The 16,072-nt window shown below is 51.4% G+C and overlaps 4 protein-coding genes across 4 annotated transcripts; 1 reads left to right on the top strand and 3 right to left on the bottom strand.

Moving 5' to 3' along the window:
- Positions 1-14: 14 nt before the first annotated feature.
- Positions 15-6,102, bottom strand: NCS54_01303100 (Hypothetical protein; the record flags this gene model as incomplete). The annotated part of the gene is made up of 5 exons (XM_053158245.1): positions 15-3,982; positions 4,052-5,356; positions 5,425-5,593; positions 5,645-5,776; positions 5,974-6,102. 5 exons carry the CDS (start codon positions 6,100-6,102, stop codon positions 15-17), a joined length of 5,703 nt encoding a protein of 1,900 aa, XP_053014220.1.
- Positions 6,103-7,134: 1,032 nt separating this feature from the next.
- Positions 7,135-10,897, top strand: NCS54_01303000 (Hypothetical protein; the record flags this gene model as incomplete). Its single annotated transcript, XM_053158244.1, has 6 exons — positions 7,135-7,160; positions 7,211-7,314; positions 7,372-8,014; positions 8,071-9,099; positions 9,573-9,606; positions 9,653-10,897. 6 exons carry the CDS (start codon positions 7,135-7,137, stop codon positions 10,895-10,897), a joined length of 3,081 nt encoding a protein of 1,026 aa, XP_053014219.1.
- Positions 10,898-11,087: 190 nt separating this feature from the next.
- On the bottom strand, positions 11,088-12,728 carry NCS54_01302900 (Hypothetical protein; the record flags this gene model as incomplete). The annotated part of the gene is made up of 3 exons (XM_053158243.1): positions 11,088-11,985; positions 12,034-12,257; positions 12,312-12,728. The coding sequence occupies 3 exons, from the start codon at positions 12,726-12,728 to the stop codon at positions 11,088-11,090; spliced, it is 1,539 nt and encodes a 512-aa protein (XP_053014218.1).
- A 799-nt stretch (positions 12,729-13,527) lies between these two features.
- On the bottom strand, positions 13,528-14,923 carry NCS54_01302800 (Hypothetical protein; the record flags this gene model as incomplete). The annotated part of the gene is made up of 6 exons (XM_053158242.1): positions 13,528-13,989; positions 14,037-14,079; positions 14,127-14,247; positions 14,295-14,646; positions 14,710-14,782; positions 14,847-14,923. The coding sequence occupies 6 exons, from the start codon at positions 14,921-14,923 to the stop codon at positions 13,528-13,530; spliced, it is 1,128 nt and encodes a 375-aa protein (XP_053014217.1).
- Positions 14,924-16,072: the final 1,149 nt, after the last annotated feature.

Genomic DNA, 16,072 nt, shown 5'->3' with positions numbered 1-16,072 from the left:
ACCCACCTGGCCGATCATCTTGCGGGCTTGGACAAGCCAGTCTCTTGAGTATCGCCTCCTGCTGACTTGAGCAGAGACTGAACAGTATCCTCGTTCCAACTGTGGGTTGAGCTTCTCCGTTCTGTTTCTGCGCTCTTGAGGGCAACATCCAGCGGGAGATTGCCATCGGCGTCACGCTTGGCCGCATCTGCTCCATGCTCGAGTAAATGCTTGACCGATAATGTTGAATTCATCTTGCCGGCAAGATGGAGCGGGGTGTCGTAGTTCTCACGACGGTAGTTGGGATCAGCCCCGTGCTGTAGCAAAAGCGCAACAAGGTCTGGTCGGCTGGTTCCGACGGCAATGAATAGGACGTGCTCGAAAGGACCACCGATCTCATTGACGTCTGCACCCTTTTCAAGAAGCCTGACAACTGTCTGTTTGCTTCCAATCAGACAAGCCACATGAAGAGGCGACCCTGCTGCACTCTTCGTCACGGAGACAGGGCTTGCACCGTTGTCTAGTAGCGTGGCCGCAATCAGCTCACATCGATGGAACCTGGGAAACGCGATGGTAGGAGGATTGCTGCCGATGTCTCTAGGCCACACGGATAATCGCCGGCGCTTCCGGGCTGTCGTACTCCTTGGTTTGTGCCATGCTGGCCCTGAATTTGAGAGGTCGAGTCGTGGTGTTGCACAGGCCTCCAAGGCTGCTTGGAGTGGTGTTTTGCCCTCGCGGGTGGTTGCGTTCAAGTCAGCTCCATGTTGGATCAAGGTATTGACCACAGCTGGGTGTAGATGAGCAGCTGCAAGGTGGATGGGATAGTCCCCTTTGTCGTCAGCCTCGTTGGGGTCCACGCCTTGCTGCAATACCCGCTTCACAGCTTGATCAGCCCCCGCAGAGCAGGCTTGACGTAATCTCAAGGCGGAAATAGGGAGATATTCAAGTATAATGCCTACGCTTCTGCTGTTGTCTTCCTTGATGGCCTCGGAGAGAGCTTTCTCCATGATGGGTTCAGGATCCGGAGTCTCCATCAAAACCTCCAGAAGGGCCTCGACGATCCGGACGTCCTTCACCTTCCTACCATAGGGTTTCTTGAGAGCCACTATGACAGGGTTCTCCCAGGGCCCTTGCACGATGTCGACTCTTGCCCCAGCCGCTAGCAGGTCTTGAACTATTCCCAGGTGGTTATGCTCAGCCGCCTCTGTGAGGACTGTGCGGACTTTGGCCCCGTGTTTGAGCAAGAGGCGCACCAGATATTGATCCTCTACGTCGACTGCGAGAGAAAGTGGGCTTCTAAAACCTTTGGTTATATCGTTCACGTCGGCGCCACGTTCCAGAAGAAGCCTGGTAATGCCCAGTCGTTTCTTGGAGATCGCTGCACAGAGCGGACTCGCGTGCTTGTCATCGAGACTGCTGCAGTTGCCTCTCTTTCTGCCCTCCGTGTTGACATCGGCACCAGAGTCGATCAGATTTCTTGCTATCTCTAGGTTCCCTCGCAGAACAGTAATGATGAGCGGAGGCTGATCAACGTCCTTACCCATTCGGTCTGACTCGTCGTCGGATGGAACAGCTCCAGCCTCGAGAAGGGCATTGACTATGCCAACCTTGTTTGTCCTGACGGCCATTTGCAAGCAGGAAGATGTTATATCTCCATGGTTCTCGGTTTCGAATGTCGATCCCAGCTTGAAGTCTGCGCCGTTGCGAAGAAGCGTGCGAACGACCTCCTCGTGACCGCCGACAATTGCGGCACGCAGCGCCGTCTCCCACTGCCCTTGGAGGATGTTGACTTGAGCACCTGCACTAAGCAGCCGGAGGACCATATCATTATGTCCACAACGTGCTGCAGCCTGTAGAGCTGTTCCGTAGTAGTGTCCTGCAGCATTGACATCGACGCCTCGTGACAGCAGCGTGGCGACCAAGTCGTGGTGGTTTACAAAGGCTGCCATTTGCAGGACATGTCCGCATCTCTCGTCAGAAGCTTTCCACTGGGGGTAGAGCGCCATCAAGGTAGAAATGGCTGCTCCAGGTCCTTGCTTAAACACCTCTTCCAAGGGCTGATTGACCTGAAAGCCGTGGCTACGAGAAAAACATCCCTCCTCTTGGGGAGAAGAACATCCATCCTCTTGGGGATAGGGATCAAAGTAGTACAACGGCTTCCCAAATAGCTTTTGAATGGTGGTTTCTTCGTCAGGAAGTTTGGCTCCAGAATCCGTGAGCACTTTCAGTGCCTCCCCACTTGACACCTCTCGACCTGCTGCCTTGAAGATGGCCGAATCTTCCCACACAATCAGGTTGGCATCGGCACCAGCTTCGATTAACTGTTTCACCACTGAAGGAGGACAAAACTCTGCGGCGACTTGGATAGGATACATCTGTTGATCCCCAAGCTCATTTGGGTCGGCCTCCAAGTCCAGCAGCACTTTGACAATCTGATCAGGGTCGGACTGAGGGTTGATGTTACGCTGCATGCAGCCATTCCTCGTATAACCGCAGTTTGCTTCTGTGAAGCCTCGAAGAGCGGCTTGGAGAGGCGATATCATAGGGACAGAAGATCCGGTATTCTTGGGGCTTGATCGAGAAGGGCGCCAGATATCCACTTTGAACGGAAACTCTGACAACAGACCTAGCAGAGAATCGAAAGCAAGCTCGTTGACATTTGCCGACACGTCTTGGACCAAGTATTGAGCAACACAGGCATGTCCTCTTTCGCAGGCATTGATTAATGCGCCGCCAATAACCATGGTGCTGAATGGTGCTGTCTCTCGCAACGAGATGAGCAACTTGACGATATCGAGGTGGCCATTTGCCGCTGCTCCGACCAGGCAACTGTCTGAGATTTGGGACATGTCGTGGATGTAGTCAGAGTCAAGGAGAAACCCAAAAAGGGATTTGAAAGGTGAAGAATGGCCATACATGGCACACAGGTTAAGTGCTTCTGTCAATTGTTCTGGCTTGAGTTGACAAATATGTCTTGAGTCGATGATGGTCAACAGTTCATCAAGCTTCCCATGGGTACAGGCGGACCTCAGATCTTGAGCCACCGACCAGGGGGGTAAATCATCACTTGCCTCGTATCTTTGAGCCATCGTGAGCGTCTCTGCCTTGAACCTGTCCAGTTCGGCAGGGGTGCAGTATTGGCCTACAAGGGCAAAGACTTGCTCCGCCACTGAACAATTCCGAGTCTTTGATTGACGCGCAGCGTCAAAAAGAGACCTGAGGCATTCAGTAATGGGTATCCTGGTAGTTAGATGCTTTAGAAGAAGATCGAGAATCGAGAAATGGCCTTGTTCCACTGCGACTACAGTAGCTTTTTCGACTGCGTTGTTGCCAAGATCTAGAGCATCTGCCAGGCTGAGGATCAGATCAACCACACTATCATGCCCTGCCCGGACAGCTGAATCAAGAGCGTTGATGTACTTGAAGGAATCCCTCTTTTGATCCGCCATCGAACTCTGTTTCCGAGTCCACGGATGCTGATCGGCCTCAAAGATGGCCTCGAGGTTTGTGAGAGGGATTGCCGCTTCCAAATCATCCTCCTTGCCCTCACTCTCGTCATATTTGCCGTCTTCTCGAGCAACCCTCTCCGGAGATGCTTCACGTAGAAGGTCTCTGGACTCGCTGGAACGGGCCGGCCATTGCTCTTTCCCATACAGCCTATCGCGTGGCCGAGACGGGAAACCTCTTGCGAGCAAGAGCAACACAATATCAGCGTGGCCTCCCTCTATTGCGGCATGAAGTGCGTCCTTTGTGTAGCCTCCGATAGAATCGTCTGCCCCTACGTCAAGTAGCAGCTCTACTGTGTCCAAGTGACCATTGAATGCAGCAGCCTGCAAAACGGATCTATGCACTCCTCGTCGTCGTCGAGAAACGCTCGCTCCTGACTCAAGGAGCAGTTTGACAATGCTTGCGTGTCCTTTCATTGCCGCAATGTCCAAGGCACTTCCAAAAGTTCCCTTTGCATTGACGTCTGCCCCGAGTTGAATAAGTACCAAGACGACGGCTTGACGATTGAGTAAGCTTGCCGTTACCAATGGTGAACCGAATTGACCTTCAGTGTCGATACTCATACCATTGTCTATGAGATACCTAACCGTCGCTAGGTCACTATATAAAACAGCCACAGCTACTGCATCTGCCGGAAGCGGATGATAAGCGAGGGACGATGTCTTCAGATACCAGGCGAGAACTCCAATGTGGCCACCTTGTATGGCCTTTCGAGTCATTGAAATCACTTTCTCCTTGTTTTCCTCGGATAATAGCTGATGATAGAAGTTGGAATGCTCAAGTCGTCCAAGGCCAGTCACAGAGCCAGCTTCTGTCGCCTCCACGATGGCCAGTTCGTAATCTGCGAAGGTCTTGAATGATGCTTCGCTCTGAGCAAGATGAATAGGGATCTGTTGCGGGCCACTGGCCGTTTCGACTCGAGATTCAATGCCACAGGTGCTTCCTTCTGGCGAGGATGTTACGGCTTCGATCTTTCTCTCTATACAGCCTGTAAAACAGATCGCATTGAAAGAGACATCACCTTCAGTTTGAGTTGGAAGAAAGCCTTGAGACTCAAGGTGGTCTTGAGCCAGCGTGGAGAAGACGCTGATGCCGTCACTGCAAGATACGAGTACCTTTGCCACGTTGCCTGTATTGACAGCAATTTCCTTCAGGGCTTCCATCAGATTGCGACGATCAACCTCCTTGACCTTGTCAATGGCGGTAATGACAACCGTCAAGGGATCTTGCTCTGCTAGTTCAAGAATGAGCTGCACACACTCGTGGCTGTTCAGCCTGGCGACATGTTGCCTTCTCACTCTTGCTAGAGCCGATCGGCGTTCAAAGCCGGCCCATAGAAGTTCGCGGATCTTTGTTTCGTCGTTCTTGTGAGTGAGTAATTGTGACAAGATGGTACGCATAATGGCGTCTGACAAGGAAACCTCATTCCTATATGGCATCTCGGCACAGCAGATGTGGGCAAACGGGGCAGGAGATACGGTCTCTTGGGCGGCGTCCCACAACTCGTCGACCGCTGCAGAGCACCAACCAGGAGGGGCATGAATGAATAGCAGGCAAGATGAGCTTGAGAGGTGCCAGGACCGGAACTGTGGGTCGTCCAGCACTAGGTTGAATGCTGATGAATCTCTGACAGGCTGGCTAAGTGGTAGAGGGGCAAGCCACGAGTTCAATCTCTCCTGGCTATCCGCAGCCAAAGTCTTCCAGTATACCAGAGACAAGGGGGAAGATCGAACGAAAGTTGGTTCTAGGAATCGTGATGCTTGAGCCTCGTCCAGTTGAGCAAGATTTAGTATGTCTCTTGCTTGCCTCATGATTTCCTCCATGCCAGCCGAGTTCTGTCTAGAACGAAAATAACTTTCTTCCATGGTGTCTGTTGTACAGGGGTTAGCATTAAAAACGACAGAGTAAAAGTGTCATGGGAGCACATGTCCAACCTACCAAGAGTGTTTGCTTTGTAGTAGCAGATCATTCTCCCAAGATGCTCGAGAATTTCGGTATACAGGCGTGTCAATGCCATTACCAAGTTGTCTCTCATAGAAGGGCTTTGTTGATGAAGGCTCTGGCGTTCGACTTGAGCGCATTTGGTTATTACGCGGGCAATTTGTTCCTATCGCAGTCAGTCGAAGTTTTGGTTTGAGGGGCCTCAAGTATATCTTACCAACTCGCTGATCAGAAGGCCATATTCTTGAGCATCCTCGATCAGCTTCCGAAGGAGGTATCGAATAGCTGTCCAGGGAAAGAAAGCATCGATGGGATCAGACAGCCCCTCATTCTGGCTTTCTTGCTGGAACTGTTTAATAGAGCAAGCCATCTTCTGGAACAGGTCGCAAGTAATGATCTTATTTCCATAAAAATCTCTGAACTTCAACCTTTTTTGGATGCAAATTTGTTCCGATTCACGGGCGGTTTGCATCACAGCTGACTTGACAAGGATAAGCTGTTAGCCTTTCCGGCCACCAGAGCATAGCATCTCAAGGAAGCACATACCAGGATATCTCTCTTTTGCGTTCTCGCGGTTGTTTCCAGCACGACCTTCAACTGCTCATCCCCAATCTGAGTGAGAGCATTCTCCCACAGGCTCCCGACATGAGCGGGGAGATTTTGCGTCGGCTCCATGATCGATTGCGCTACAGGTGATTGTCGTTCAAAAGGGGCAGAGACAAGGCTCGGGGGTCGCAAAAATGGTTGACATGAGCTTCGAGAGGTATATAATGATAGTGGCCACATGGCTGGATTTATTTAGGCAGATTAGCTACGCCACGGGGGTTTCATATAAAGCTGTTCTGTTGGCTGTTGGACTGCTGATGTTGGCTCATCCCTGGTCTGTGTTGGCACAGTGCACAAGCATGTATGGACCTGGTGCGACGGTGTATTCGAGTATTCGAGTAAGGCCTGGCTCTCAAGAAAGTAGTTTATGGGTGAAATAGACGAGGGCAATGACGAGAATACTTCAAGAGAGTCCAGCTGGTCGTTGGATGGCAGGACCAACGCAATACGTGCGCCGCCGACAGTGTAAATAACGTAACGTGACTCGCACACTGGCCGTGCAACTATGATGACTACTCACGACACACACGGACTCCTCTGTAGCCAATTAGAAGACAGCTTCCAGTCCAGCCACCATGGCCACACCTAGCCACAGCAACGAAGGCGGTTTGACAATTCAAAACGTCCAAGCGTTTTATGGGTAACGGTGCAGATCACTTCCCAATCTACCACAGTTAGGAACGACGAGCTAACTCCGTGGTCTACTGTCTACTAACCATTAATGGCAGGCAAGTCCGCGGACTCCCGCGGCTTCTCCCTCTTCCACATCAATGTCTTCTGCATTCCTCACCATTCCCATCAATTTGAACCGGACTCAAAAGCCCCCGAAGACACCGATTCTAAGCCATGAAGCGCACTAATCCGGGTGATCCGGTAATGGTCATACACCGACCAGCCAGACCTGCTCTCTCATGCCGCCCCTGTAGAGAAAAGAAGCGGCGTTGTGATCGGAGCAAGCCCTGCTCAAACTGCTCGCAGAGGGATATTCCCTGTGTGTACGAAGAAAGACATCAATTCGTCCCGAGACCAGTGGAGAACGCCCCGGCACAAGTTGGTGCTGGCCCTACGCCCGCCGACTCGACCCCATCTAGCAGCCTTTCCATGGCACCCTCGGGGCACTCGGCCTTGTGAGTATTCTCCCCAGTCCTTACACACAGGTTATTTACAGGCTATGTAGCGACTATTCGGATGTTCTTGGCCGATTACAGAGATTAGAAGAAACTGTTTTCCCCACGCCAGGAAATATGCATGGGGGCGATTCTGCGAGTCACACTGTACCAAGTATGAGCCTCCATGCTTATTCCACAATTTATGCTAATTGAGATCTCTGGTGGCCAGACTACACCTCTTTAAGCTCTCACAATGCAAACACCGTACCAACCAGTTTCTTATCCCGCTCAGAGCACATTGCACAACTAGTGGCGCAACTCCCTCCCCTCGACCAAGCAAGGAAGCTATTCGACCATTTCGCCTCAACTCTTCAACCAAGTTTAGGCATCCTGCACATCCCCTCAGCCCGGCACATATTAGAAGGCACGTATCGCATCATACATAGACGCCAAGGAGAGAACAAGATTGAAGACTTGCTCTTGCTATTTACCATCTTTGCCGGAGCAACACTATCCTGGACCATGCAGCTTCTCCAAGAGTTGAACGCAACCAAGCACAATGCCAAGTATGCCTTTGAGACGTACACCCACCTGGCCACGACGATACTGGATGATACAAGTCAGCCTGTGACACCATCGACAACAGCACTAGCAGCAACAGCAACTCTTGCACATATTGTCATCAACTCGGATGAACCATTCCCTGCCAAAGCACTGGCCCTTCGTCTTCGTTGTCATCTGATGGCAAAATCCATGCTTCTGCATCGTCTAGACACACCTTCAAGTACTAGGGAGCGCATACTTGAAGGTGCCAATGCGATAGAGGTCGAAATTCAGCGTCGAGTATGGTGGAGTATGGTTGCTTCGGACTGGTAATCACCCATCCCAACGTTATTTCCAGCACCACACTAACCCATTGTTTATCCAGGTTGAGTGCCTTCTCAGGAAGTCCTCAAGAAGGGGTCTACGCATTTATTCCAAGGCAAATGCGAGTCAATTACCCGAGCAACGTCGATGACGAAATGATGAAGCCGTTTGATCCAATCCCCAACTTTCCTTTGTCGACGCCAACTGGAATGACCTGCTTTCTTCACCGCATTAAACTAGCTGACCTCTGCCGAGAGATTGTCGACACCATACCACCCATGATGGACGAATTCTTAGAGGCCGACTATGAAGTGATTCTGGGGTTGGATAAAAAGCTCAATGATTTACTCACAAATCTCCCCATCTTCTTTCGACTGGACCCTGAAAGCATTCGACAGAGCCAGGACATCTGCAGAGAGCGCCCTTATATCACCTGGCAAAGAATCGTTCTCCATTTCGGCCTGCATGCTCGTATTTGCCGACTTCACCGGTCCTACCACCTTGAAGGCTGGTGGAACCCCAAGTATGCCTACTCACGCTCCGCAAGTGTACACTCGGCCCATCAAGTGTTGGAACTTCGACGCATGATGGATGGTCCAACCGCTTCGGGTGGCTTCAGGGCCGAGAGGTTTTGGGTTATTCTGCAACATGTCACCATGGCTGCTGTCACTCTAGGGACAGATCTATCCTTCAACCCAGACGCGCCAGATGCCCAGGCACGGAAGGAAAAGATCTTGGCGATATACAAGACATTGGAAGGGTCTGAGAAGGACACACATGGACTGATGAAAGGAATCAAGAAGAAGATGCAGTTGATCATGGCCACTCTCCAGCCTCAACAACGACAAACCGAAAGCTTGGCAGTAGAAACCCCTTCGTCGTCGATGATACCTGAGTCACGAAACGTGGAACCGGGGGTTGCTCCTGTTTATCCGTTTGGAAATGCAGCAACGGGCCATGCTGAGTCACCTGGAGAAGAGCAGTTGCACCAACTTTGGTCGGACTTCCTGGCTGCGGTGCCTGATTTGCAGGACTTTGAATGGACGTCTCTTCTGAACGATTTGGACATGGACTTGGATAATGAATTGTAGTAAGATAGTAGTAAAATTACTGCCAATGTACAATGAAGGCCAACATGTTGGACCATGGGAAATGGATGATAATGCTCGTTTAGAATGAATACACTGCCTCTTTCACTACCCAGGGTTGTGTCTGATATGATATATCTGGTCTTGTGCTCTTACCCGGCGCGGCCGCCTTTTGTTATCCGGCGCCGAATTACCCGCATAAACTCGGTGCCGCGTAAGCCGGATACGGGAGTGTTTTTTTCGAGTGTCCCCCCGATGCGTTATGCGAGTGCATCGAGCCGCTGGGGCCGCGGATGAAAGGCCCGCAGTGTCCGGAGTCCGGAGTTTGAACCTCGGGGCCGACTACCCAATTTGGAAGTATGTGCCCGCGGACGTCCGCGGGCCCTTCTCCGGTGTCCAACATATAATTCATTTTGCTTCCTGCTCATGCCACTTCAAATCAACAATCAAGTAGACATCAAGTTCCTCTTACTAGCACCAAAGTTGAAGCCATGTTGCAAAAAACAAAGGTATGCTGCACCCTCTCCTTTCACCACCGCTACTAACATGTCCCAGGCCATCATCATCGGAGCTGGACCTGCTGGTCTGGCAACCGCTCTTCGCCTACATCAAAAGACAAACATCTTCTGTACCGTCTACGAGATTCGACCAGAGCCGACGACTCTAGGTGGCGCCATTGGAATCCCACCCAACGGCCTCCGCCTACTGGACCGTTTGGGTGTATCCGATGAACTCCACAAATATGGCAGCAGCCACTCCAACTTCTCAATGCACTCCATCAGTGGCAGTTTACTTGGACAGCAAGATTTAATCGGTCCTGCTCGAGAAATTACTGGATTTGGCTATCTGCGCATCAAGCGGACGGATCTGCAGAAGGTTATGACTGACGCTGTCGACAAGGCCAAGATTCCTATCCATTACGACAAACGAATCACCTCCATTAAGGATACATTAGATGGTGTTGAAGTTACTTTCTCAGACGGAACTGTTGATACTGGGGACCTACTACTTGGGTGTGATGGTATTCATTCCGCTGTACGAAAACTCCACGTGGATCCGGAACAAGCACCCGAGTACACTGGGATGGCGGGTCTAGGAGCCCTTGTGCCAGCGTCTAACCTCTCCGAGGCGGCAAGATCGATCAGAGGGATGAACATTACTTTCACTGAAGAAGGTATGCTGCTTGCCATGACGTGCACAGCCTCGGATGACGAGTTTTTCTGGGCTTTTTCCAAGGAGGTTCCCCTGCCTGACTCGGGCGATGCGAGAGACGGATGGGAAGTCCGACGGAAGGAAGAAGTAGATGGCTTCAAATCATCTCTTCTAGACACCTTGAAGAACGCGGGAGGAGAATGGGGAGATGTCATGAGGCAGCTTGTCGACAACACATCCGTCGTCAAGTTCTATCCCACCTACAAGCTACCTCTTGACAGGCCATGGAACAAGGGGCGCTGTCTACTCCTTGGAGATGCCGCGCACGCAATGCCTCCTCATGCTGGCCAGGGTGTGTCCATGGCACTTGAAGATGTCTTTCTTCTTGGTCGACTGCTCGAAAATCAGCCTCAGTCGCTACCAGACATTCTCGAGAAGTTCAGTGAGATTCGGAGACCCAGAGTGAATGAAATGGCCAGCAGGTCTGTTCAGAATGGAACCATCAGAAGGAAGACAGGACCTTGGGGTTTGTGGATGAAGGAGATGGGCTTGTGGATGTACATGCGTGGCTTCTGGGCTTTTGGCATGAATCGATGGGGTTCGGCCACGGAACAGATGGTGTATGACATCGACGAGGTGCCTATCTAAGGCGGAGAAGTTGTTTATTTGTTCAAGGATGGGCATAGAAATGGTATTCACAACAATCGGCAAGTAAACATCTGGATTATTTTGGAAGTGTATTATAAGGATATTGCTGTACTCTCGGTAGTTAGTTTCTTTATCTACAAGTTCATCGTATTTACAGGAACTTTTCATTCTTCAACAGTGTCCAAAATTCTCATCGCTTGACAACCTTGAGCTCGATGAATCTCAGGATAGGGAACGTCACAAGAGCAAACCCACATCCAAGCCACATGCCGAGATCAGCCAGGGAAGCAGCCTCAGAGACGGGGCCAATGTACCAGACCTGGGACATTCCGAGAATAGCTCCAACCCAGCCAAGGATGAAACTGGCAAGGGCAGCATATCCAACTGGGAGGTAAGACTTATCCTCCCAGGCAGCCCAGTCGAAGCCCTTTCGGCCGCGGAAGAAAGCGTGCTCCATTCCAACGATGCAGATCATGAGCATGACCCAGTAACCCATCAAGGCGACAAAGTTCTGGAAGATGACAAGTAGGTGCTCACGGCCAGCCATAGCGAGCACCAAGGCAATGAGGGTAAGGACGCAAGACCAGAACCAGCGAGGAACGGCCTTTCCATATCGACCAAGGACCTGGCATCCGAGAGCAGCAGAGTAGATAGATGGGGTGCTGTTGGCGATGACACCAAGCGCGATAATGACGGAGCAGAAACGTCCAAAGCCATGAAGAGGGTCATAAGCAGCGACGATCAAAGCACCGGTGCTGACAGCATTGGCATCAGTCCAGGCCTTGTTGTTGGTAAGACCGGTAGCGAGACCAATGGCAATGAGGTACACAAGGTTGAAAGAGAGTGTGAGACCAGCGGTGGTAAGGAGAAAGATCTTGAGACGAGAAGTACGCTCAGGGTAGTAGACGTAAAAGTCAGAGGCGGCAGCAGCCCAGGAGTTGGGGACGTAAAAGCAGAGAGTGAAGAAGGAGAGACGGTTGGCAGCGAGGGTAGAGCCAGTGACTGTGGGCTCAGCAGCCGCGTCGAAGTAAGGACCGGCTGAACCGATGAGAACAGCGAGGACAACGACCTGAGGGATCCAGGCATATCTAGATGGCATTAGCTTGTAGTTGAAGTCTTGGAAGAGGGAAGCATACTGTTCGTATTTGTGAAAGATGCGCATGCCAAAGACGGCGATGATCAATGTTACAATGGCAACGATGATGATGCCTACTTGGATGGTCATGCTACCACCGCTCACGGCAGAGAGGACCTGACCACCAATGATGCAATCAATCGTTGTATATCCAACCATGAGAACGACATTTAAAAGAGTCGGCAGCTTGGCTGGCCAGTATCCCATAAAGTAACGCAAGACGACCTGTGACATCCGTGTCAGCCAAATACAAGAGCCGAAGGGTGGATGTCATCTCACCATGGTTCGGTTACCGCTCTGTGGTCCCCATGTTGCCATGTACGCAGTCGAACAAGAGCCAAGAATAGTTCCAAATACGGCAAGCAATGCACTGTCCAAGAAGCCCAGGCCAAAGACCATGGGACCAAAGAGACCGGTAGCCAGGTTGTTGAGCGACAGGTTGGCACTGAACCACAGCACAGCAACCTGAAGATCAGCAGCATGGGATGGAGCCTGACGTTCACTGGGCAAGACACGGTCAATGCCTCTTGCCTCGAGGCCAGCGAGGCCCTCAATACGGTTGTTGAGCTTCTTTAGAGAGGACATCGATGTGTCGGGCTGCCCAGTAGAGCTAATGTTTTCATCGACAGATGGCGTCGTGCTCACCATGCCACGCTTCTCGTTGGCGAGCTCTGGATCAGGGTTTGAGGCCGTCATCTTGATGGATGGAAAGAAGCAGGACAGAACAAAGGAAGAAGAAAAGAAGAAGGAATGGAACGTGCAGATGGACGGCTGTGTGGGAGCTACAGAATGCAGCGCAGCATGGTACAACAGAAAGCCACGTCCAGGAAGAGGGAGAAAATAGGGGAGCTGGGTTAGAAAGGCGTTCTTTTTCAGAGCCTGCAGGAAAGGGAGCAGCTTAGAGTTTTGTTTAATGACTTGAGTGCATAACCGGTAGCCACACTCCCACGTTACGTTAGTCAAATGGCTTTCCTTTTGGGCAAGCTCCGGGATGCCTCGATGGTTTCACTGCTAGCATGGCCCCGTCCTTTCAGCCCCCAAGGATTCAACGCATGGAGGCTTGCGTTGTCTTTTGCTGCGAGTCTGCGCTGGCCAAACGCATCGAGGCCCTGAACCCTGGTTACATTTAGCTTTCACTGTGCATTAGCAGCGGTGAAACCACCACGAAGAGCTAACGCCTTCTTCTCCACTCACCCACGACACCCATGCACGAATCAAGGCTAGACAGGGCCACTCTGAGCACGGACTGCCGACTCAAGCGGGAGCCAAGAAATCTTGGGCGGGAGCCAAGGAACGAGTCCGCGGGGTGCGCGTCTGCCGGAGCTAGGGAGGAGGGTCCAGAGGGGCAGACAGGCATTCCCACTACTGCCAAGACAGAGGATTTTACACTTCATTTTGATGTTCTAGATCTAATATTCTACTTGTACAGCTGTTGGAATAAGGAAAAAACGCCGGAACTCTTCCCATCGCACCCGTAGATATGTACAATCATCGCCTACTTTGTCGTGATATCCACCTTGGTCACCACCATGATGTGATCACCCGAATTGTGTCCATGTCGAGGACGCCCAGTCGTGATCTCAGCTTCAGTCTGATAAGGCTGTTTCACCAAATCAGGCACATTCTGACCCACGAGCTCTATCTCGCTACCTTGCTCGCGAGAGAGCTCCGTCCTCCCATCCTCATCATCCAACTTGGCCCACAGCGACGCCTTGCTGGTCAAGGTGTGGCGGCTCTGGGGCATGCGACGACCCGAGCTGTCGGGATATGATGTATTTGGGTACGAAGGATTTGATGAGTCGCCCTTGGAGCCGAGGGCGAGGCGGATTACTGGCCAGCAGAGGGGCAGGTTTCCGACGCACATGGCCACGCCGACCTCGGCGACGTACCAGTAGAGGAAGACGTACGAGTTGGGGTTGCTGAAGTTGTAGTATCGGTTCAAGACGGCGGCGAGGATCTAAACAGTCAGTGATTGAGGCGCGACAAGAGATATATTCTTCTTACGTTGAAGACGCCAAGACCAAAGACACAGCAAAGTCCAATTTTCCTGTAGCTGTCAGTAAAGCTGACTGGGTAATTCTAAGGGTAACTCACCTCTTGCGTGGCAATCGAATCTTGATCATGAGAGGAATAGGAACGAGAAGCAGCATCAAATCGGATGAAATGTTGCAAGCCGTCGCAAAGATCATGTGGTTATAATACGTCGCGCATTGCACTGAAGACTGTTAGCATCTGAAATAAACGCGACAGATGACAGCTTACTGATCTTGACTGGTACCCTCCAATACTCATAGGTAGGACTGCACCAGTAAAAGACAAACATGAGCGTGACAAGCACATAAGTCACGGCGCAATACGCAGCGACGACCCTGACTCCCCAGCGCTGTCGCGTCGATGTTCCCTCTGTCAACCGACCGTACATCAATAGCAGGCATGCCTTGACCGTCCAAGTCGCCGTGAGGGTAAAGATCTCGAGCACAAATGTCATCTTGCTGCCCCAGATGGCTTGAGCTTCTCCCTCGGGCGTAAGGTTGGCGGCAACATCGGGGGGCAAGTAATTGCTGCCATTCTTGGCGACTTGATTGATGCAGACGACAACACCGGTAAAGTTGAGCTATTGATGAAGGATGTCAGTGATCTGCAGAGTAGGAATGGAAAGGATGGGATGGTGGCCTACGAGAGCAAAGACCATGAGATAATCTTCAATGGCCAAGAGACTCCATTTTCCAATCTTCATCCGTCGAGCTATTCTGCAAAGTAAACTGTCAATAAAAGGATTCTTGCCAAGAAAGATTTGGTAATAGCAATACTCACAGTCGACAGACAACAGCTGCCAAGCCAACAACCCAAAGAGTCCAAGACTCCAACAACAGCGAGTCTAGAAATTCCATTGTTGGGCAAACAAGTTCAACGTTCCATGCCCGCCAAGAGCAGACTTGTCGCTTGTAAAAAAGGGAGAAAAAAACGAAAAATCTCGCGGAGAAATTCCTGCAACATTTTCCCTAGAGGAAAGCTTAATATTGGAACGGCTTCGTTTACAATCAAACCCCGTTCAGGGGAACCATCTCGACACCGGCGTCAAGCTCTCGACCATGGTCTCGCTCTCAGACCACACGTTTCGGTGTTGAGCTACCCGGGCGATTGGCATGCGGGATATTGGTGCGCGTGTAACTTGCTTTGTCTCTTTAACCGGTTGGATATAAACCTCGAGCCTAGCGATGCGACAGGGACCGGAGGGCCACCAGATCTAGACTAAAAACGCTGGGGCCTAAATTACGGTGTCATCGAAGGTGCTCGAGACCGCGGGTCGGAAGACGGCCCTGGCTCCCCGCGCCGGCTGGGCAAAAGCTTAGCTCCCCGTGGCCACACGATGGAGATGGGTGATGTAAATATTGCGAGATTCTTGAGCTTCTTGGATTATGACGATGATGATGATGGTGATGTGTGATTTACAGAGCCTCAACGAGGCTCAATTAACATTTATTGACACGTAGATTAGGTTCCATCTAAAGTGGTTCTCTCCCTGTTGGTTCCATAAATACAGCATTATCCCCTCGACCAACAGAGGATTTGAGACTGTTCCTTCGTACTGCCGGAATTCTCCGGTATTTCCGTCCCCTCGTTCCAGGGATCATCCTTATCCAGTGCATCCTCCGTACCTTTCAGCTCGGGGGATGGGAAAGGCTTAGTGGCCGTGCTACTGGATGAAATAACCCATTTAGTGCAAACCCATGGTTCGAGTGCTTCGTATACTCGAGAAGAGGAAGCAAAAGCAAGACGGGGCAGCAGGGGCCCTGCAAACAGGCCTTTCGCGTCGTGCCCAGTTACAGTACTTCGTACCTATAGCCCCTTCTATTTCCACCTTGTCGATATGCACCCTCGACGAATAAAGTGTGCAGCCCGAGACACAGCCATCACGGCGCTAGCAAATCTCCTCTCCATGGGCGATTTATTCTCGTCCATTATCGTCTCCGCCAGCACCATTGCTCGTACCACCTAATCTACCGCGTATAAGACTCTAACGTAGCACCCGATTAGCC

Source organism: Fusarium falciforme, chromosome 11, assembly GCF_026873545.1.
Source record: "Fusarium falciforme chromosome 11, complete sequence".
NCBI lineage: Eukaryota > Fungi > Ascomycota > Sordariomycetes > Hypocreales > Nectriaceae > Fusarium > Fusarium falciforme.
The sequence above is the reverse complement of the archived record's forward strand: the minus strand, read 5'-3'. Positions and strand labels throughout refer to the sequence as shown.